Source organism: Natator depressus, chromosome 2, assembly GCF_965152275.1.
Source record: "Natator depressus isolate rNatDep1 chromosome 2, rNatDep2.hap1, whole genome shotgun sequence".
Taxonomy (NCBI): domain Eukaryota; kingdom Metazoa; phylum Chordata; order Testudines; family Cheloniidae; genus Natator; species Natator depressus.
The window spans coordinates 220,110,498-220,134,993 of record NC_134235.1 but is presented as its reverse complement, the minus strand read 5'-3'; the positions used below and the strand labels follow the sequence as shown (position 1 = coordinate 220,134,993).

The following is a 24,496-nucleotide window of genomic DNA, read 5'->3' as shown; positions in this document are numbered from 1 at the left end:
ACATGCAATTTCCTGATTTATATGCACAATGTTAGTAATTATGGATGCAACTGTGGATCTGCACTTTTGAGTATTCTTTGTAAATGGATGTGGGCCTCTACTATTTTAAAATTTGACTCTGGGAGGTGAGGCAGCTCTGGAAAATTCCCACTGTAGTGCTGTTCGCACCGGATTTTCCTTGCTTTTATTTTTTATAATAATAATAATAATTAATTAATAATTCCATTAAATTGAAAGGTTATCAGTGCTGAAAAGTGATGAGTTGAAAGATGAATGGTGTAGGAAATGGCAACCCCCTTTTTTTTGTTTGTCTTGCATACAGGAATACCAAAATATATGTTGAAAATTCAAATATTTTTTTCAGTGTATTTTTTCCATATGTGAATATAAGCTAAACCTGTCACAGGAGTCATTAATTCCCTGTAAGAATCCACCTGTTGTCTAGAGTTGTGTTGTCATGCTGGGTTTGTTCTTCCTCACTATGAATAATTGACCTTTAGGGATTTATCTGATATACTTTTGAGTACTGTGTATTCAGAATGCTAAATAAATGCTGAAGATAAAATTCCAGATGATGAGATTATTCCCACACCATATTTTTTATATCTATGAAAATATAAATAAAAATTTAAGACACTTCCGTGGTTATAGTTATCAAAGACTTGTCTTATTGTTCTTTCAAAATAACAAATCTGTTTAGCTATGAACTAAATGATAGATCTTATGTTCCTTCACTAATTAACTTACTCCTAGGCCAGAAGAAACAAAAAACAGTCTTGCATGCAACACACATCCAGGTTCATATGACACACACTGCCTTTAAGATCTTAACTGTACACTTCTTTGTTCTCTTTATGCTTATTGCTTTTTTATTATGTTTATTCTACAGGTCTTGCAAGAGCCAAATCAGTCCCCAGCCACACATACTCTAATGAAGTGGTTACCCTGTGGTACAGACCCCCAGATGTCCTTTTGGGCTCAACAGAATACTCCACCTGCCTTGACATGTGGTAAGAATAGCATCCTTATACAGGATAATCCATCTTGTTGCTTTGGCTTTGACTTAGTGTAGACAAATATGTACTAAAATTAATGGTGTAGCATAGACTGCCTGTGTGTGCTAATCCTTGTGGATCCTCCCAGATAGTACTTCCTGAGAGCAGCCCCCTGCCTATATATCCAGTACTTTACAGTGGGTATCCAGTAATGATACATGACTAGCATGAACAATAACAAAGAAGCAATTTAATTGGTATTCCATATCTTTTGTGGTCTTAATTTGAAATTTTGTTTTGGAGAAAGTAGCTTTTATCTCCTAATAAACAGGGAAAGGGGGAAGTGCCATAATTCGAGATACAAACAATACAGTACAGTATAACAACAGTATAACAGCAATAACTATTGTTACAAATCCATGGCCAGTTAGGACCTTGCATTTGTCACTGTGCTGCTCGCCATCACCATATCCACTAAGAACTTCACAGCAATGGCAGGTATAAAACCCAGAGTCTTCTGTTACTAAAAACTCTGCCCTGGTATTTGGTCAAAATCTACCTTAGCTATTAGTAGTACGTTAGCATATGATACCCAGTTGACCGTGTGGTGCCTTGGAGAGCCAAAGTAGTGTTCTGAGGAGCCCTTCAGGCAGGTCTCCCACCCCAGGCCCTCTCAACATCTCCTAGAGTCTCATCTCTGCCCAGAGAGCAACCTGGGTCGATAGGGGAACATTCAGAGCACAGCTGGTGAATCTGGGTGCGTTCGAGAATGAAAATAGCTGCTGGATCTGAGGATTTCTGTTAGCTAAACTTGGCACTGTCCATTTAGGTTATCATAAAAAAGGAAAAACTCCATGTGTTTAACTTATTCAAATTTGTCCTAAATGATCAGATTTTATTTCTGTGTGCTTTCAGTGTGTGTTTAAGTATTTAATTGTGGGGCTGCTGACTTTAGCTAGAGGAACCCAAAGAACTGCAAGAAAAATTCCAAGAAGGGAGCATTTTCAAATGTTTTCTCTGCAAAATTCATAAATAGATTTGGCTAAAACATTTTCTTTGATGTGGAATGGTTTTTTGAACAAAACAAAAAACTTTGTGCAAAATTTTCATTTTGGTTGAAATTTTTCAGCTTTTCAACAAAAAAAACACAAAAATATTCAGTAAAACTTTTGGGGGGGGTTGATTTGATTATCCTTTTTTAGTTTTTGAAACCTCCCCCCCCCCCAAAAAAAAAAAAAAAAAAAGGTTTTTGAAGACCTTGGTTTTTGGTTTTTCATTGAAAACTGAAACATTTTTACAGGATTTTATTAAAGAAAAATATTTTGGAAATTCCTGACCAAAAAAAATTGCATTTTTGACCAGTTCTGTTAGCAAATACTTTACAAAAAATGACATGGAATGTTCATTTGAACTGTGCATAGTTACTGTGCCAAACTGGGAAACCAAATTAAACCATAAATGTGCAACAGAGATACTTTAGATTTACTATAAAGGCAACCTGGGTATCTCTGGTATTTCTTCTCCCACAAGAATGTTAAATTTAATTACATTATGGTTGCTGTTACTGAGCAGTTCAGCTATATTCACCACTTGGACAAGATCCTGTGTGCTACTTAGAACTAAATCAAGAATTGCCTCTCTCATTGTGGGTTCCAGGATTAGCTGGTCCAAGAAGCAACCATTAATGGTGTCTAGAAATTTTATCTCTGCATCCTATCCCATATCACAGAGAGAGAGAGAGAGCACTCTAATAAAAGCGAAGTCCAGGAAGGACCTAACCAGTGTAATCATATTCCATGTCTGGATCTCAGCGGTGAGGCAAGGGTGCTTGCTGGAGGGCACAAAAAGAAAATGTCTTAAATAATGGACATAAAATATTGACATCCCCTGGTGGCAGGACTTTTAACACAGGCCCAAAAGAGATCCAGGGTGCCCGTGGAGAAAGCTTTGTTCCAAATGAAAAATGAGGCAGCACTGATTGTACTGATCAAAGCTATGAATCCAGTGCACTGGCACAGTGTTCTGACACTGAGCAATCACAGAATCAGAATGTTATTCAGAGCACACAGTTCACTCAGATGGCACATGAAAGGACTGAACAGTGAGGTTCAGACCCCACCCCACGCTCTCCAGTTTATATTCAGGAAATACAGGAGATCTTGCATGTTGAAAATATTTTTATGAACTTGGTACGTCTAACAATAAGGCATGTTGGAGAACAGATCGTATGGGAGCTCTTTTACAGAAGCAGCATATTGTTGGGCCACGATTAAATTAGACTAAGTAATGATTTCCCAGAATGAAGAGAGAAAGAGAATCCTTGCTTGTATCAGATGCCAAGATAATTCATTACCAACAAGTGTGTTTGTGTGACATTAACATCCATATACAATTATTAGTGTTACGTCCTTATGTTAAATACTGTGTGCCTTCTGTGTCCTGATTCATCACATACATCTTCATTACAAAAGCAGGCAGTCACTTTACGGAAATATTTAAATAGTATTGAGAGAAAATACACATCTGTTTTTTCCATTTAGAAAAAAGCTCATAAGGCACTGACTTTAGCCATGATAAATGACATTTAATTGGGGTTTCCAAGGAATTGAACATGGATCTGCTATTGAGTAGAAGAGCAGCTGTGTGATAGGAGTGCAAATATTAACCACTGGACAGTGGCTGGGAAGCAGGTGGCAGTGACTGTGGGCTATTTTTACGCTTCATTTGCCATAGTAGGGCATTAGGATAGTAACTAGAAGCTAATGATCCACATACAGTATTACATTTTCCAGCTTTCTGTTTAAATAGCCTCTGGCAGTAAAAGAATATTAATGAAGACATACATACATCAATGGTGTCAGCTAGTGATGGAAATCAATACAATGTGCGTTGTGATTTACTGCTGTCAGCATATGATACTGTGGCATTGTGTGAACATATTATGCAACCTGAGACTGCATCAAGGAGTTATGATAGCCTTGGATATGCTTTTTTTCTTGATGAGGACTTACTGGTAGGTAAAAGTACCATTTAGCAATGCCTCTGGTATAAATTTTTTTAATCCTTCGATTTTACAGTCCTCTGAAAGTCAGTGCAGGGGAAATAATCGTTAAGCTTCTATACCTAGAGGTTTTATAAAACAATAAAAACCATATATAGGTAATATAAAAATGTAAAAAACCTGTTATACTTATCTGTTTGTTTCTTACAAGAAGAACTGAGCTTGAGCAGCTGAGATACTTGATTCAAGGAAGTTATTAATGGCTTTTTGATTCTCACAGTGTAAGCACTGCTACATCTGTTTTTTAAAAGCTGGAAGTCCCTATGGATATTTTATTTTAACATGTAGCTGGCTATAATCTATATTTGCCAAACAGCTGGCAACTGTCTTATTATATTTTATCCATACTACAGATTTCTTTGTTTTAAAAGATACAATGAATGCCTGACAGGATATGAATGGTTAGTCACAATTCAGGTAAAATAAGCAATGTGCCAATTTTTAAAATTTCATTTAATTAATTAACATTAACTGTGCTTATCACTGTGGAAGAAATCACTTATAACTTTTCCTGTCAAATGTAATGCAATTGCATATTAGATCACCATTATCTCCATTACATTTCTGCCTTCAGATTTACATTAATTTATTTAACTTTGTAGCAGCTGGGATGACAGTGATCTCAGTGCAGATTTCAGCTTAAAGAAGAGTAGTCATCTCGAGCTTTATATTTTACGTATGCACAATCTGTTCCCTCCCTCTCCTCCCAGGTACAGTGATCCCTGTTTTGCAGTTATAATCTGTTCTCCCATTATTGGAAAGCAGAATTGAGTATTTACCATAATCCTGTGTCTGCTTTCATGAATACTTGTCCAATCCAGACCGATGACAACAATTAAGATAGTATATAAAAATGGTCTTCTCTAGGACACAGGGGACATGACAGAGGCATCTTTATTCTACATCCCTTGTAAACAGTTTTCAATGAAAGAGTCTGGGGCTAGTAATCCCAGTACACTGTGAAGCACTAGTTGTTTAAGGCACGAAAGAGAGAGACAACAGCAGGGAAAATTGGTTCTTTTGCCCTTGATGCTCTCAACCATAACAAGTTCTACTCCAGAGAAATGCTAATCCTTAAGAGGTCAGGATGCTGTGATAACCGTCAAGATATTGTTAATTAAACTTCCGGAAAAGACACTGACAATGAGCAGTTTTATCAGATGAATTAATCTGTGATTGGAAAATTCTCCTGGGGTCAGGTTCATGTGAGAAGCCTCTTTTGTTCTTAGCTGTTGGAAAGACATTTAATTTTAGTTTCCTGTTCCTGAAGAATATTGTCTTTAGTTTGGCATTACACATTTACCAGATCTATCAACAAAGGTGTGTCAATTTTAGAGATGTTTCATACATAGCAGAGAATTCAGTTTTGAAATCTCCTTATTACACAAAGGAAACCGAAAAACAAAAACTCCCTAAGAATAGGAAATATATATTCAACAGGCAAATTTTGCTGGGCAAATGCTGCTCAATTTGGTGTTCTGTTTCTCAGAATCTGAGCAGTCGAGTTTACTTGCACAGATGCACACACAAAGTGATTTTGCAAATGGGGTATGTCATAAATATAATGGGAAGGGTAAACACCTTTAAATCCCTCCTGGCCAGAGGAAAAATCCTTTCACCTGTAAAGGGTTAAGAAGCTAAGATAACCTCGCTGGCACCTGACCAAAATGACACATGAGGAGACAAGATACTTTCAAAGCGGTGGGGGGGGGACGACAAAGGTTTCTCTCTGTGTGCTGCTTTTGCCGGGACCAGAGCAGGAATGCAAGTCAGAACTCCTGTAAAGAGTTAGTAAGCAATCTAGTTAGATGTGCATTAGATTCTCTTTTGTTTAAATGGCTGATAAAATAAATTGTGCTGAATGGAATGTATATTCCTATTTTTGTGTCTTTTTGTAACTTAAGGCTTTGCCTAGAGGGATTCTCTATGTTTTGAATCTGATTACCCTGTAAGGTATTTACCGTCCTGATTTTAAAGAGGTGATTCTTTTACTTTTTCTTTAATTAAAATTCTTCTTTTAAGAACCTGATTGCTGTTCATTGTTCTTAAGATCCAAGGGTTTGGGTCTGTGTTCACCTATGCAAATTGGTGAGGATTTTTATCAAGCCTTCCCCAGGAAAGGGGGTGCAGTGCTTGGGGGGATATTTTGGGGGGGGAAGACGTTTTTCAAGTGGGCACTTTTCTAGTTCTTTGTGTAACACTTTGGTGATGGCAGCTTTTAACCTAAGCTGGTAAGAATAAGCTTAGGGGGTCTTTCATGCAGGTCCCCACATCTGCACCCTAGAGTTCAGAGTGGGGAAGAAACCTTGACAGGGTATATTTTATTTGGAATGGAACATTGCAGCACGGGGTGGGGAAACACAGAACCACTCTTCAGAACCTTAGTTTTTAGGCAGTTAAATGAGCCAGAAAAGAATCTGATCGCACCCTTCAGAACTAACATGGATTAAAAATTTTACCTCATGAAAAATTGAATTTTTGACTAAATGAACTTTGTTTTGTGAAATTTAAAATTTTTCATCAACAAAACGTCATTTTGTTGGAAAAAGTCCAAATATTTTTATTTGGATGTACTCCCTCGTGGGAGTTGTTGTTTGGTTGCCTACTATCCCCATTCACCTACAAAGGGCCAGGCTCCTTGGCTAGAAAACATTGCCCATGGTGCACAACAGCCAGGTGTTACTGTCTCCCCTCTCCAAGAGGGGAGGCAATCACAGGAGAAGTAGTCTGACCAGGGAGCACAGCCCATAGAAGAGAATGGAAGCATGAGGCACCCAAGTGACAACGGCCGTGAGCCACTGCAGCAACATTTCTGAATCAAAATGTATCGGATTTTCATTGAAATTTTTCACCAGTAAAAAACCACCTCTTTTTCTGACCAGTTCCATTAATAGATAGCATCATGTATGAGCATGCAGTTGTTTTGAATAAGCATAGAATCAGGATAATAAATGTATGGCTGGAAGGGTCCTTGTCACGGGGTCTACTCACTGCTAGGGGCCTCCTCCTCCTCCTCGCCACTCTGGGGATCTGCTTTTTCCAGGTCCAACGCCCACTTCCACTGCTCGCTGCATGCCCTGCTCTCTCTCTCTTGCTCTCTGTCTGTGATTCAGGGTGCTCTGTCTTTGTGGCTTGGCCCTCTGGCCAGGTTACTGTAGTCCTCCCCTTCCAGGTTATCAGAGTCTTTCCTTACAAATTGTCTCAGGAAGTCTTCTCATTCACTGCTCTGATGGTGCCACTTTCCTAGTGGCTGGTAGGGGAACCCAGGCCCACCTGGGTTCCAGCCTCTACTCTGGGTTGCAGCCGGGGACCTTCTAAGCAGCAGGTAAGGTCTTCACCTAAACCTGTGTTTTCCCTGAGCCCTTCATACACTTCCGCCTCCTGCCCTCAGGGGGATTTGCCAGCTTAAACTGCCTTCTCCCAGGGAGTAACTGCAGAATAAATTCTGTAGCCCCAAACACACCTCCCTTTCCCCAGGCAATGACTGCAGACTACTTCCCTGCTCCCTGGCTTTATAGAGGCCCTGCCTGTTCCTGCACACGTGAGCTTCCCCTAAATAGGGTTTTCCTCTCAGCCTAACTATACCCCAGCTTGCAGCCTAATAGGTTAATTGGTCTCACTGGTCTGCATTAACCCCATTCACGGCAAGTGAGGGGAACATACCCCATCAGAGTCCTCAAGATGTAAATTAGTTCAGCTCCCTGCGCAGACTAAGGACCAAGTATACGTAGACCATTTTTGGCTGGTGTCTGGAAGTTTTTAAGAACAGGTTAGGTAATGATGGGGATTCCATAATCTCCCTGAGAAGCCTATTCCAGTGGTTAATTACCTTATAGTTAAAAAGCTTTTCCTAATAACTAATTTATATCTCCCTTGCTTCAGATTAAGTTGATGATTTCTTGTCCTACCTTCAGTGGACATAGAGAACAATTGATCATCACCCTCTTTATAACAGGCCTTAGTACATTTGAAGACTGTTATGAGGTCCTTCCTCAGTCATCTTTTCTCAAGACTACACATGCTCAGTTTTTTAACCTTTCCTCATAGTTCGTTTTCTTAACCTTTTATAATTTTTGTTGCTCTTCTCTGGATTCTCTCCAGTTTGTTCACATCTTTCTTAAAGTGTGATGCCCAGAACTGGACACATTACTCTAGCTGAAGCCTCACCAGCGCTGAATACAGCGGGACAATTACCTCTTGTGCCTTATGTATGACGCTGCTGTTAATACATCCCAGAATATTAGCCCCCCCCCCTTTTTTCTTTTTGCAACTGCTTCACATTGTTGACTCATATTCAGTGTGTGATTCACTATAACCCCCAGATCCATTTCAGTAGTATTATCACCTCGCTGGCTTTTTCCTTATTTTGTAGTTATGCATTTCATTATTCCTTTCTAAGTGTAGTACTTTGCACTTGTCTTTATTGAATTTCATCTTGTTGATTTCAGACCAATTCTCCAAGTTGTCAAGGTCATTTTGAATTCTAATCCTGTCCTCCAAAGTTCTTGCAACCCCTTCCAACTTGGTGTCATCCACAAATTTTATAATACTCTCTACTCAATTATCCAACTAATTAATGAAAACGTTGAATAGTATCAGACTAAGACCACTGCCTTGCAGGACAGTACTGTATACATCCCCTGAATTTAACAGCGAACCATTGATAACTACTCTTTTAGTTAGGTCTTTCAACTAGTTTTGCACCCACTTTATATTAATTTCTTCTAAACCACATTTCCCCAGTTTGCTTATGAGACTGTCATGTGGGACTGTCAAAAGCCTTACTAAAATCAAGATATATCACATCTACAGCTTCCCCTTCATCTACCAGGCCAGAAACATTGTCATAGAAGGAAATTAGGTTGGGGTGGTATGATTTGTTCCTGAGAAATTCATGTTGGCTATTATTTATTACATTATTATCCTCTAGGTGATGACAAATTGACTGTTTAATAATGTCTTCCAGTATCTTTCCAGGTATCAAAGTTAGGCTGACTGGGATATACTTTTTCAGGTCCTCTTTGTTCTCATTTTTAAAGAGAGGTACTGTATTTGCTCTTAGTCCTCTGGAACGTCACTCATCCTCCATGAGCTCTCAAAGATAAATCGCTGATATTTCCCAGATTTCTTCAGCTAGTTCTTTAAAAACCCTGGGGTGAACTTCATCAGGCCCTGCCAACTTGAACATATCTAACTTGTTTAATATTTGTTCCAGTATCTTACCAGGTATCAAAGTTAGGCAGACTAGTCTATAATTCCCCAGGTCCCCTTTGTTCTCCTTTTTAAAGTGAGGTTCTGTGTTTTCCCTTCTTTATTCCTCTGTGCTCTCACCCATCCTCCATGAGTTCCCAAAGATAATCTGTATTGGTTCCAAGATTGCTTTAGCTAGCTCCTTAAGTATGCTAGGATGAATTTCATCAGGCCTGGATGACTTGAATACATCTAAATATTCTTTAATCTGTTCATTTCCTATTTTGGCTCACGTTCCTTCCCCCCTTCTTAATACTAATTGTGTTAAGTATCTGGTCACAATTTACCTTCGTATTAAAGACTGAAGCAAAATAGGCATTAAATAGTTCAATCTCCTTGATGTTAGTAGTTATTATTCTCCTTCCCCACCTACACTTCCCTTCATCTTTCTCTTGCTCCTAATGTATTTATAGAGCCCTTCTTATTACCTTTTATGATCCTTGCTAGATATAACTCACTTTGTGCTTTAGCCTTTCTGCTTTTGTCCCAACATATTTGCTCTATTCTTTTGTACTCATGCAATTTGTTAATGTTTCCACTTTTTGTAGGATTCCTTTGCAATTTTCATGTAATTAAAGAGCTCCTTATGGAGCCATATTGGCCTCTGACTATTCTTGCTATATTTCTTTCACATAGAAATCGTTTGGCATGGTACCTTTAATACTATTGTCTCTGAGAAACTACCAGGTCTCCTGCACTCATTTTCCCTCAGATTTTTTTTTTCACATGGGACCTTACCTACCAGTTCTCTGTTTTCCGAAAAGCAGATTTTTTAAATCCACTGTCCTTATTCTGCTGCTCTCACTCCTTCCTTTCCTTAAATTAATCAGGTCTATCATTTATGATAATTTCACCCATATTGTCTTCAATCTTGAGGTTTGCAACCAATTCCTCTCTGTTAGAATCAGGTCTAAAATGGCTGCCCCTCCTATTATGCCCTCCACTTGCTGAAACAAGAAATCATACACGATACATTTCAAAACTTATTGGACATTTTGTGTTTTGCCTTATTAGTTTTCCAGCAGATGTCTAGGTAGTTAAAGTCCCCAATTACTATCAGGCCTTGTGTTTTTGAAATTTCTATTGTTTATTCTAGAATGCCTGATTCACATTCTCCTGCTGGTTCGATGGTCTGTACTAGACCCCAGCCATGGCATCACTCCTGTTTCTTTCCCTTTTTATCTGCTCTCGGAAACTTTCAACTGGTCTGCTACTCACTTCCCTCTCGACCTCAGAACAAATGTATATTTTCTTGATGTAAAACCTCCTCCCTACCCTCTCCCCCTTCCTTCCTGAGCAAGGTATACCCCTCTATTCCAGTCAGAAGATTTATCCCACCAGGTCACTGTGATACCAAATAAGTCATGATTTGCTTATCTATTAATAATTCCAGTTCCTTCTGTTTATTCCCCATGCTACTTGCATTTGTGTGCAGACATCTGAGATGCTGAGTAGATTTCCCCACTGCTACCCTTTTTGCTCCCATGACCCTTGTCAAGGTTCCTTCCTCACTCTGAACTCTAGGGTACAGATGTGGGGACCTGCATGAAAAACCTCCTAAGCTTATCTTTACCAGCTTAGGTCAAAACTTCCCCAAGGTACAAAATATTCCACCCTTTTGTCCTTGGATTGGCCGCTACCACCACCAAACAAATACTGGTTACTGGGGAAGAGCTGTTTGGACACGTCTTTCCCCCCAAAATACTTCCCAAAACCTTGCACCCCACTTCCTGGACAAGGTTTGGTAAAAAGCCTCACCAATTTGCCTAGGTGACTACAGACCCAGACCCTTGGATCTTAAGAACAATGAACAATCCTCCCAACACTTGCACCCCCCCCTTTCCAGGGAAATGTTGGATAAAAAGCCTCACCAATTTGCATAGGTGACCACAGACCCAAACCCTTGGATCTGAGAACAATGAAAAAGCATTCAGTTTTCTTACAAAAAAGACTTTTAATAGGAATAGAAGTAAATAGAAATTAAAAAAAAAATCCCCCCTGTAAAATCAGGATGGTAAATACCTTACAGGGTAATTAGATTCAAAACATAGAGAACCCCTCTAGGCAAAAACCTTAAGTTACAAAAAAGATACACAGACAGAAATAGTTATTCTATTCAGCACAATTCTTTTCTCAGCCATTTAAAGAAATCATAATCTAACACGTACCTAGCTAGAAGTTCTAAGGCTTCATTCTTGGTCTATCCCCGGCAAAGACAGAATATAGACAGACACACATACCCTTTGTTTCTCTCCCTCGTCCCAGCTTTTGAAAGTATCTTGTCTCCTCATTGGTCATTTTGGTCAGGTGCCAGCGAGGTTACCTTTAGCTTCTTAACCCTTTACAGGTGAGAGGAGATTTCCTCTGGCCAGGAGGGATTTTAAAGGGGTTTACCCTTCCCTTTATATTTATGACAACCCTATTGTGATTTTTCATCTTCCTCTGCCCCCACCTTTAGTACTCTGTTAAGGTTCCCTTTTTTTATACTTACTTGTGGGTTATACACCTGCCCTCTTGAACCTAATTTAAAGCCCTCCCCACTAGATTGGCCAGTCAATGCATGAAAATGCTCTTCCCCTTTATGGTCAGGTGGACCCATGTCTTCCCAGCAGTCCTCCTACCCAGAACAGCATTTCATGCTTGAGGAACCCAAAGCCCTCCCATAAACACTGTCAGACTGTCTGGAGTGGCTCATGACTATGAGTGCCAGACTCAGGACAGACTGTCAAGAAGCAGGGGAGAGACCCCACACTGGTTGTGTGTTCTATAATTAGATTTCACCGTCTTAGTAACAAATGTGAACTCCTAAAGCACTAGAACAGTCTTTCCCCTGAGTCACAGTCAGTTTCCTTGGGCACTCCAGTCTATCGTGCCACCCAAGGCAAGTTGGACTTAGTGACAGATGGTTGCTATACACCAGAGATCACAAAATATTCAGGTTACTCCCAGTCCCAAAGGACCAGTCACTTACGCCAGGTCATTTTGTGCCTTAGATCTCTCACCAAAGACAATGCTTGAAGCCAATCCTATAGTAAATTATCTAAGAAAAGATCTATTAACTATTATCTATTAACTAAGAAAAGAAAGAGTTATTACAAGGTTAAAGCAGGGAAGCATATATACACAAATGAGCTACAGTCTATGGTTCCAAAAGGTGAGAGAACTGTAGTAATCTATCAGGTCTGAATATCTTTTAGGGCTAACCCAGGTTGACCTCGGGAATCTCTGTTTCTGTTTCATAGCTCTGGTCCTGTGAGAGTCCAGACAACAAAAGAGGTATTTTGTCAGGTATTTTTATTTCCTTCTTCCAGACTTCAAGCCCATGGGATGAGCCCTTTTGCAGGTAGCCTCTTTATGGTAGTAAGAAGTAATTAACTAAGTCTTTGTATTGTGATGTCCTACAGTGGCTCATTTAGTTTTGATAGGCCGCCTTGATGGGCAGGAAACAATCCATCCTGACTGGGTTCGCAGTTTTAGAGCAAACATTTTTTATAGTTACAAAGCAAAAACTTAAATATTACCTTATAGTATGTGATCCAGATATTATAAGTGAGCTTAATTCATGTAGAAACTTACAAGCATTTCATAAAGTCTGAACACATTGTTATAAGTCAAATACCCATCTTAACAATACTAACACACAGGTGAAACAGACTGGTTTCCAGCAATGAATTTGTCAGTGCTTGGCTGAGCTCTAAAGCTTTGTCAAGAGCTGGCACCTACATTCCCAGCGTCGCAGACACCATCTGTGAAGCCATGCATTTCATCTCCAAGACAAATGTGTCCCTGCCTGAACAATCACACTTCAGGAAAAACTGTGCAACTTTGTGTGTAGAACAGTCCCTATCCAAGCTCCATCTGGGTCAGTGCAGCCCTGCATGGCTCCTACCTGGCTCAAAGTTAAATACCATAGTTTGGCAGCTGTTAAATTATTTACTGCAAATTATTCATTCACCTTTAATAAACATCCATCTGCTGAAACCAGTGATATTTAGTTTTTTTAGGGTTCAATCATGTGACACAATTCTGCAAGGTATTAGACCCCTCAGTGGGAGTTGAGTGTTCTCAGCTCCTTGGAGATCATGCCTGTAGACAACAGGGGTGAAATCTTGGACTCATTAAAGTCAATGGTGGTTTCTGTCAGAGAACCAGATTCCATGAATCAGGGGTAGTTAAAAGCAACAATTCCTTGCAGGTGCAGGCTTATTCGTCAAGGTTACATACAGTTTATCCTTTACAATACCTTATTCAGAGATGTATTATACATCCACACATTGACTTGATACAAGGCCTTTCCTGGGAGTAAAAATTGGTGTATACAATTTCCAATTTAGTAAAGTAGCTGAAACAAAATCTGTTTAATTGTCCTTACTTCGCTATTAATCCTGAACATGTACTTTTTTTGAAGTGCAACCCATTGTTTCTAGTTTCTGTAGTCTTTACCTTTGGTGTTAGTAAAGCATTCAGTATTCCAATATTGCCTCTTGGTGGTGATGGAGAAAATACTAAGCAGGTATTATAATAAAAAAGCACTGTCACTTTTGGAAAACTGGCGCAAAATCTGAGTTACATGAATTATTCCTCTTGTGTTTTTTTATAAATGTTGTTAAGTAACTTTATCAGAAGTATTAAAGTGATCATTTAGTGCTTTCAAAATATGTCTCCTCCCAGAGAGCCAAATCTTGCAATCTGAAGTCAGGCTTCATGGCCAGATGTAGCTCTCCTGGGTCTTCAAAATCTGAATGTCGATTCTGAAGTGACATGATGCTGAATATTGTCTCTTGTTAGCATATTAATGCAATAGAAAAGCTGTTCATTCAGCAAAGACTATTCAATGTTTGTTCTAGTGAAGTTCCCCAATTGTCCACGCAAATTTTAAAATCTGCATTTAAATAAAACAATAAAAATCAGTATGAAAAGAACTTGTTAATCAAAAATGGCTCTGCAGTCACTTATATGGATCTCTTCAGAAGTAAAAAAAACAAACAAACAAAAAACCACACACCCCAGCAACTTCAATGGACATGAATAATCTTAATAAGTTTTTAGATAAAGTGTCAAGTAAAAGAGAGATATTGCAAAGGCTTTATAAATTCATATCCAGATAGATTGTAATTTGAATTTGTGCATTATATCAAATGTTATATAGACAGAATTCTTCAGAATTAAAACAAAAATTAATTTCTTAAAATATTGTATAATGGCAACCAAACAAGTTATTTTTTACGAGCTGCGACTCTCGGCCTACAAATGCTCTGCATAAAAATGGAATTTCTGTAGCCATTTAAGCTTCTCATTAGATAGTCATTTGTTATCTAAATTCAAATTTCAGAGTAACCCACCGAGCTACAACATGAACTCTTCCTTTATAGTTCTCTGTGTAGTATGGTGATGGATATAGCCCTAGGAAATTAGGGTGGACAATATTAGATGGATGGCCACACATGGTATCATCAGTACATCAATAGGCTTAGTCATGCTTATTGTTGTCAGAGGGTAAGTCACACATTTCAACATTCAATGGCTGTCATTTAAGTTTGTCATGTTTGCTTTGCAAAGTTATCCCATTTTGTTCCATTTCAAAGATTCCTGAATCAAGTATCCAAAAGCCCAGCAACTCAGTTTGCAAATTAGAATTCAGATCACCTCCAAAGGGTGTAGGAAATGCTAAATCAAATTCTTGAACTATTGCCAAAGTTCTTCAATGTGACACACACACTTTCTCAAACACTTTGCCTGAAAATGTCACTCACTATAGGGTATGTATGTATGTGTACAAATAATATATAAATAAATAATGGGGTGGGTATAGAGTGAGGGGGAGAGACAATAAAAGCAAAGTTACTTCTTGAAGTATGAAATATGTTCTGATTAACCTCGTATCATAGAAGCTAGAGATGGGAGAGATCTATTAGCTCATCTTGTCCACCTGCCGCTTAATGCAAGATAAGATAGTTCCCTGCAAAATATACTTAAGTGTTTCATCCAGACTAGTTTTATGACTTGAGTAGTGGACCTTCCATTCCTTTGGGAGGCTATTGCACAGTATAATTGACCTCAGTATTAGGCAGTTTTCCTTAACTCTCACCCTAAATTTTCTGTTTCTTAGTTGCATCTCATTACTTCTACCCTCTTTGGTATATATTCAGTTCTGGGGACCAGTGAAATCCAAAGCAATTCCTTGTCCTCTTTGTTTTTCATACTTTTCAGATACTTGTACAGAGTCATCCTATTTTCGCCTCGCCCTCCCCCCGCCCCATTCATTGTTTTACCCAAGAATAATATATGGAGTTCTTTTCCTTACAAGTCAGTTTTTCCAGTAGTAATCATTTTTGTTGCTCTGCTAAGAAATCCCCCCCGTTTGTTGATATGTTCTTGTTTTGGGATGCCTGAAAATGTACACAGACTTAATGGCTGCGTAGAGATTTGGTGTCTGTGCTCATACAACACAAATGCGTTTTGATTTTTGATTACAAAATTTTTTTTGGCTATCATATACTCATACTCAGTTTTCTATTCATTATGGTCATGATCTAAACTAAAGTCTGTTGAAGTCAATGGGAAAAATCCTGTTGACTTGCATGAGCTTCATTACCCCAAGATCCTTATTTGGCATTATGGCTTTCTATGTATTTTCCTTCTATTGTATATCTGTATTTTAGTTTATTTTTTCTAAGGTGTGTTTTCTTACCTTTTCCCAGGAGGAATCTTATTTTGTTATTTCCTGCCCATATTTTTGTCCTCTCTAAGGGCTCAGTCCTGCAATATGGTGGGTGAATGGGGCTACTCTTGTGCTTAAAATTAAACATGAGCTTAAGTGCTTTATTAGGTCGTAGCCAGAATGTTACAAGATTGAGCCCTATAAGTCTCTCTGTTTTTTTCATCAGTGATGTTTAACACCACCTCCTGATTTAGCATCATGTTTTAAGGGATAAAAAGCACATTAGTTGAATTATTCCAGATGATAAAAAATATGGTGTCAAACAATATCTAAAATAGTCCTTGTAGCACTTATGACATTGCAGTATATTAATAATGAATTTACAGATCTTCATCCAATTTTTAGTCTATACCGGAGTCAATTTCCATTAAATATGCAAGTAAGATTTTGAGAGGCAATATATAAAATTCTTTGCTAAAATCTTAATCTTCTATTGTATTTCAAATACAAATATGCATTAAGTGCTTGTCTGTAGATACCTGTACATGCTCTTCAAATTTTAAACTAATTTAATCTAATGTCTGTTGTCTGGTTGCAAAAATAGAACTCTACTCCCTCTGTCCTCCAGACCAAATTCAGTTTTTTTTATCTTGAGTAAATAACTCCTGTCCAAAATTCTGCATTTCTCCTTGCCTGAGATGTAAATACTGTTTATAAGTATTTGACGAAGATATATTGTGCCTATCTGTGCCTAATGATGCATTAACCATGCATCATGTAAATGATGAGTGACAGTTTAATCAATCCAGTACCTTCAGTAACCAACAAGGGCATATGGAACATCATTTTTTAATCTCCTTCTTTTCAAACTGACTGAATACAACTAGGGATGGATCTGAACTGTCTATTGTTTTCCTTTATTCTGTAGAGGTAAAGGAAAATGTTTGCATAAGGTATTCAATCTTTGAGAAGTAGAATCAGAAAATAATGGTGTATTATAAAAGCTTTCTTTTGAATAAATTTGAATCGTATCCTGTTGCCTTTAAAATAAAATTATTGCATTATTCAGTAGTGGACTATCCATTCTGAACTTAGTAAAGAATGGTTTCAGAGTAACAGCCGTGTTAGTCTGGATTTGCAAAAAGAAAAGGAGTACTTGTGGCACCTTAGAGACTAACCAATTTATTTGAGCATAAGCTTTCGTGAGCTACAGCTCACTTCATCGGATGCATCAAATAAATTGGTTAGTCTCTAAGGTGCCACAAGTACTCCTTTTCTTTTAGTAAAGAATGTGGTCTCTGCTGGTGATCTTTACCGAGTGGTGTCTACAAATGTTCAGTGAGACATTCCCTCACTTAACTGAAAACATGCAATCTGTTTTTATTAGGAGACTTTCTTCCAGACACACATCTCACAATATACACAGACAGTAAAATTAAATGCTGCTGCCTAAATAAAGTCGTCATCATGAATAAGGAAAAAAACAATGTTTCATGATTATATTCCAAACACTTGACTTCTGAGAACAAAGTTAAATAAGAGGTTAAGGTTGGGACTTCCAAAGATGGCTATAGGACACAACTTGGATTTGAAAGGAATGGTAGTTAAATCCTCTAGTTGCCTTTGAGAAAGCTTAACGCATATGTAAAATGTGTATAACTCTACATAAAGCTGTTGGATTGACAGATTTTGTTAAAATGATCTCTCGTGTGCATGTGCACAAATGAGTGTGTTTATCTATATTGCATATATATAATGTGTGTGCATGGACAAGAATAAATACATTTAGAAAAAATGTAATTGAAATAAACACAATTAAAATGTTTTATCAAATCATGCATCCCATTGATACCTAAATAGATTATTAGCTCTTGAACATCAAATCTTGGAGAAGATGCAAATCCCCCTTGGAGCAGAGGGAAGAGAAGCAGATGAGGGTCTGTAGCTTCCCCTGGGAATGCACAAATGGCTGAACCAACTGACAAAGCCAGACCCTGGGGAACTACAGAAGCTTGTCTCAGTCTCTCAGAGATATTTTCTCTGCTGCCGCCCCTCTTCCTCCTGCAACCAAGCCACGTCTTTTTCAAAGCTGCTGTGGAGCCTTACTTAAGATGGTCCAAGGTTATGACCCTAGGTGAATGGATCCTTTTTATACATCATCAGTGTGACAACTGAGCAGAAACTGTTTCTTGAAAAAATGTTTGAAAAAGAGACCATTTAAAGGTATGGATTGGTTTTCAACAATTCATCCATTCCAGTTGTCATCCTGCCATTCTTGTACAGTAGAGTGTGGTGATGTAATGCTGGTGATAGAGACAAGTGTTTAATATATTAATTATTTAATCTCAAGAAAATCTAATATTGTATACTTTTTTTTTTAATAGGGGAGTGGGTTGTATCTTTGTAGAAATGATTCAAGGAGTTGCTGCTTTTCCTGGAATGAAAGACATTCAAGACCAACTCGAAAGAATATTTCTGGTAAGTTCTTTATTTCTGGATTAATATGCTACCTTACAAATGTGAGTAATAAAATGTAGCTATTAAAACCCCAGGGAACTATTCCATTTGTAGTGTTTACTTTTCTCTATTGGAGCACAGGTGTCAAACACCCGGCCTCAAGCTGGATCCAACCTGCCCTGATACGTTTTTGAGACTTGCATGACTTGTTCAGATTCTGCAGAATCCAAGCTTTCATTTTAAAAAGATGTTTGTAGCTCTCCTGGCTGTAAAGAAAAGCTTCCAAATGCAAGTCCAGTAAAAAAAAGATGGCATGTTGCTCTGCTGAATCTGGAAACAGCCTAAAATAATGAGTCAGAGATGCCCCCATTAATATTGTGCTATTTTAATGTTAACATTAACTCTTTTATTGATGATTATTTTGTGTGATGGAATAGGCCATGGTGTGGGAGTGAAGCCCATGAAGGTTGGGTGAGAACTGAGATTTGCTGCAGGGATGGAAATGCAGAGGGAATACAAAGACAGGGAATACAAAGACTGAGAAGGAACAGAAGGATGGCAGAAATAGTGGTGATAAAGTTGGAGTGTATTTCCCACTGAGTGATGCTTTATTCAACTATAAAGTACTTAACAAATAATGATAACTGACAGAGCAGAGAGAAGTGCAGTACCCAACTCCCACCACTGCAGCCTGATTGGTCCATTCATGGGCTGCATGGACAGCTCTTTGGCTTAATGGCACCACCACAATTGGGAAGTCCAGTTCATAGTGCTCCTCCTAGGATCTGCCACCATTCGTGCCAGTTTTCTTTCCCCACCAGCCCTCACTCTCGGGTTGTTTTATTTTCCTGTTTCTACTGCTGGATTTCCCATTTTGCTCTGGGGTTTGGCCAGTGCCCTTTTAAGAGGCTAGGAAGAATGTTGTTCACTTCACAGATCAGTAGTAAGCTATATGAGTTTTTTCTCCTTCTTCAGAGGCCTCGGGAGCTTTGCAATTGTTTAGCAGGTGCCCAGTGCAGATTAACTGAGGTGGCTAATACAGTCCCAAATGCTGGCCTGGTTGGCTTCTGATTGGACCATTGTTGTTTGTTATATGGCAAGCAGGGGAGACCTCCAAAAGAAGTACCTCTCACCTCAGCCCTATTACAAAAAAGGGGAATCTGGGGCTTGCTTGGTCCTGATGCCTGGGTGGATTTAGCAGGAGGGGTTGAGTGGTAGTCTCTTCTGAAAGATTGCTCTGGCTTTACAGCCATTTGTTTGTTTGAGCTGCTCTAGATTTATCCTTCCAGGTTAGCTTGCGTGGGAAAGAGCTGCCTGGCAGTTCCGCTCCTTGTTCTGTTACATCATAGCTACTAAAGGTATGACCTTCCTTCTAACCAAATCTGTGTGGTGGTCTAATCACTGTGAGCCTGGGCAATTAATATTGGACACCTGCTGTAGTGAAGTACGGTTCAGCTCTGAAAAGCAGCTCTAAGAATGGCAGCGTAGAGCTCCTTGTTTGTTTGTCCCTCGATGATTTCTACATCACAGTTTCTCAGTCTTTGAGCAAAACATGCTTTTTCTAAATGTCAGATCTGCAAACTCAACGTAGGATGTGAAAGTCGCATTATGTTCTTTCTTCCTTGTCAAAACACCTGTGCAGCTAGACCCACTGCAATGTAGAGGACTAAACTGCTTCTGTGCTGTATGTGAGCAGGGTTGGGATGAGCTCTCCCCTGACATCTAGTGATGAGCTGGGAGAAAAGACTTCAGCAGCAGACTGTGTTTGCATAGACACACCTACTTTGCCTAGGTGCGCAGCAGATGGAGCTGCTTTGCCAAAATGATTGATTTTGGCTGATTTTTGGGTTACAAATCACTCTAGTATTTGCACGAAGGGGAAATGAAATGCTGTTATCCTTATTGTATGAGTAAAGGACAGCAGAACTGTGCTTAGCGTGCCCTGATTGAGTGGGACACCCTAAACTGAACCTCACTTGCCAAGCATGGGATAGGGGATGCCAACTCCCAGAGAAGAGTAGGTGGGGATAGGTGTTCCTGCTTGGTGGTGTGGACTCTGCCTAAATAGTCCTAGACACCATTTGATCTGTTTCTCTCCAGCATTTTATGGCAGAGCTGATTAGACTCAATTGAGAGTCCTTGTTTTCTGATTGGTGATTCCTAGAGCTGAGATCACTGCAGAGCAGATTTAGGGGCTAAGACTTAGACTTTGTGTGAGGACAGTAGAAGATACCACAGAGATTGCACTGGCTGTGAGGCTCCCCGCTAAAATGGCTAAGTGCTGGGTTAAGTGATGGAACCTCAGAACGTGGCATTGCAGGAGCAGTGGCAACAGAGGCATTGCTCAAACTCCACCCCCTTCCCCAGCGGTGGGAGGTGAACCCACATGAATGCACCTCAGAACTCTGGGTATTTGCTAACTGTGAGTGGGGTGCGGGAGAGGGGAGCGAAGTGTTACAGGGAAAAGTCACAACACAATACAAATGTGTTCCTGCAAGGTGGGAAACTGAGGCAAAGGACGCTACCCAATGCACTGTGGGGTCTGGTTTGCTTATGGTTGTATGCTTTTGAATGTGGTTGTGGTATTTTTCCAAATTAATGCTGAGTTCTCTTTCCCTTTTCATAAGAGTTCTCTTTTGTTATACATAGACTCAGTGCTTGTGAGAGGGGAAGTATTGCCTCTCAGAGGTGCCCAGAGGTGGTAAGAAGTTTTCCCAGATTACTGGGCGGGGGCTCAAACTGGTCCTGTTTTGTATTGTTAAGAGACACCCCTAGATACTGAGCCTGGCCCTTGTTGCTGCTGTCTCTACCTGGCAGAAGGGTTACGTATATTTAATTGTAATGTATTGTCAATCAACTTCTGTTTAATATACTGGTAAGTAATGGGTAAAAGCTCTGCTTTATTAAATTTGTGCACTACTCATTTAAAGTGTGGAATGTAATTCCACCTCCTTTTTCTCTCTCCTCTTCTGTTTTACCAACAGGTGAGACTTTTAAACATGGATCATATTAAACACATACTCAGATTTTTGGATGTATTATTGACATTGCACAATAATGTATTTTGTTGAAATTAAAAAACTTTTAAAAACAATAAATTATTGCTACATTTGACAGGGTCAGGACAAGAATGTATTTATCATGTAGAATTTTTTAAACGTTTTGGTCACTCTCAAGCTTGATTTTTTGTTTTTGTTTTTTTGTTTGTTTTTTTTCTGGAGGGGGCTTATTTGGTAAAATACCAAATACCATGTAAATTAATGGCCTTATAAATTTTAGTTTAGAAGAAAAAGGTTTTAAACTGTAGCTGCAAATAACAAGTTCAGCCTTTCAAATAAGTGGGGATAATTTTTTGACCTGGTCTCTCTAGGTCAGACTGATCTTGTCCAAGCTTTAAAAGAATAAAAAAGAAGCTTTTTGATGGAGCCTTTTATGGCATGTGGTTAACCAGAGTTAATTCTTAAATCCTAATTAAAATCCCCTTAAAATAGGGGTTTGTAAAGGAAACTTCCAGCCATCCGTAATTAAAGTGCCTCTCTAAAATACCATTTTCATAATTAAGAGTTTAAGAAGTTATCTATTTAAAAGTTATAAAACAAGGGATTATTCTTGTTCCCTTTGTTTCTGAACAGAAGGATTAAATTCATTCATTCTCCAGTGAATTGTGTACACTAAGGTGGTTAATAACTTTGAAGTGCAAAACTAATCAGGTTGCTATTTAAGATAACTAATACAATTAACTCCCACATACTGAGTCCTTATAACAGCTATGAAATACAGATCAGCCAGCCAAAGTCGTCTTTTCTGCAGAGACAAGGTGGTGAGGTAATATCTTTTATTGGACCAACGTCTGTTGGTGGGAGAGAATTTTAGTTCACATTTTTCAGTTCTTCAACAGTGGATCGTTTCATACAATATTGTGGTGTTCTGAAAGCAGATATACAATACAATACGCCACTCCCATTGATCCTTTAGTTCTGCAGTGTTCTGAGGTCAGGTATTTTAAAACATACCTCTTGCAATATAAAAAAAATACATCAGTAAGATTCATTACTCTATGCCAGGAGTTGAAATATGATTGAATTTCTTTTTCTTACAAAATTTTATTTTGGAAGGAAAGGCACTGATTAATATTTAGGACTAATATTTAGGACAGCTAAATTTAATGTGATGTGAACAGCGTGAGCCTGTGAACAGCAGTTCCATGTACTTCTCAAATAGCTGGCTCTAAATCTATTTTCCATTATTATGTAAATATAATTAAAATATGCGGTACCTTAATTTTCCACAGATTATCAAGTGCACAATAAAGAGCATATTCTCTAAGTGCTCTTCCATTTCTCCTCCTTATCAAGAATAGAATACATCCCAAAACCTGTATTTCTGTTCATTTATGCTTATGTATTAGTTGTTTACATTTATCAGGGGTTTAATGAAACTGATATGTTTAATGGACTAGGAAAAGAGGTTGATCTTCCTATTACACTTCATGCATTATTCTGTTCATTGATTTTCCTTTTGGTTGTTTATTAACACGAGCACTTCATTTGGACTATTTTTACATATTATGCTTATTTTAAATAACTTCAGGAACCAAAATCAAGTCTAATACTGTAGCAGGGCTGAACCCCGTGCATACACTTGGATTTAATATCAGATTGGGGCCTGATTTAGTAATATACAATATACTGTGAACTGAAAGTTGCAAATTACCATTTTAAAGTACACATTATTTGTGCCCCGGTTGTCAGTTTGTGGTGGATTTGTTTTACTCATCCAGACACTAGAACGTATGGATAATTTTGCTTAAAGAACTATGTGCTTATTAAGTAAAATGGAGGAGTACTTGTCACGGAGCCACAAATTCAGTGCTATGTCCAAGCTTTGGAAGAGTTTCAAGGAGGACCCCTTCAGCATGCCAGACCCTCCTAGGGATCTCACTCTTCCTCCAGCTTAAGCCACGTGGCTTCACCACCTTGGACTAAACCTTTGGGCCTTCCGCACTCCTGTTTCACACCATGAGTTCTGTTCAGCTAGTCCCACTGAGACAGACCCCTAAGGGAGACTCATACAATCTTAGGGAGCAATGCACCTCTGAAAGCATCCGCAGCTAATGTTTTCAAACAGTAGGGTTTATTAGTCAATTGGAACACAGCATAGGAAGTCCTTGGTTAGCATAGAGAAATGAAGGTTACAGCATAGTCCCTTCTGGGTAACCAGAGCCCAGCCAAGCATTGTTCAAGCTCTGTCTCTCGCAAAGCAAACACTTCACCAGAAAGGGTGCAGATGTGCTTTTGACTCTTTAATATTATAATCCTATAAGATATAGTCAACCAGTCCTCAACCTCGGAGCATGAACTGCAGTCATCAGGATTTCCTCCTTTCACCCCATGTGCAGCACTGCACAATTGGCACAATTGGCATCATTATTTTTTTTATTTTGTCTGTCTCTGAGGCATTACATACTGGCCTACACTAAGTGCAAGATACTAGACTTGTTGCACCAGTAGTCTGATCTGGTATGGCAAATCCAACATTCCTATATACTCAAGTAATTATATACACACAAGAAAGTATGAAGTTTAGTCAACTACTGAAGGATTCTCCAAGCAGAGGGGGAGCTTCAAGTGGCATTCAGTCAGGCTGTGCCAGGGGTGCGATTAAGAAAAAAATGACATGTTCTGGTTGTGCCTTTACTCCAGCAAAGAAATAACTCCTTGGGGCTTTTGGGAATCATCATAAATTAGCTTAAGACTACATAAAATTACATTGAGAAGTGGCATGGCATCTAGACAGCCCAGGAACAGTGGTGTACAAAGGGTAACCTGTGCATTCCCTCTCCTAAGCTGCACTGACTGTATCTCAGCCATGGTCAAAGATCAGGCCTGGATAGCTTAATATCTGTGTTTCCACCATCTGCATTCATGTGCCTAAACTAGACCAGGTTTGACTCCTGTGCTATCTGTTCTGTGCCAGTTTGTTTTTTTGTTAGAGGGAGAAGTAGCTGGGTGCAGCTTTTGGCTTTATCTCACTAAACCAAGATTCTGGGAGTTACTAGAGAGCAGAAGGAAT

General features: G+C 38.9%; 1 protein-coding gene across 7 annotated transcripts in view; it reads left to right on the top strand.

The window, feature by feature from the left end:
* The window catches only part of CDK14 (cyclin dependent kinase 14), a 497,609-nt gene that overhangs the window by 302,961 nt on the left and 170,152 nt on the right, over positions 1 to 24,496 (top strand). For all 7 annotated transcript variants that reach the window (XM_074945950.1, XM_074945956.1, XM_074945953.1 and 4 more), the window contains 2 exons: positions 890 to 1,010; positions 18,352 to 18,445. In XM_074945950.1, the coding sequence (XP_074802051.1) occupies positions 890 to 1,010; positions 18,352 to 18,445 (215 nt within the window). The remainder of the gene's footprint in view (positions 1 to 889; positions 1,011 to 18,351; positions 18,446 to 24,496) is intronic.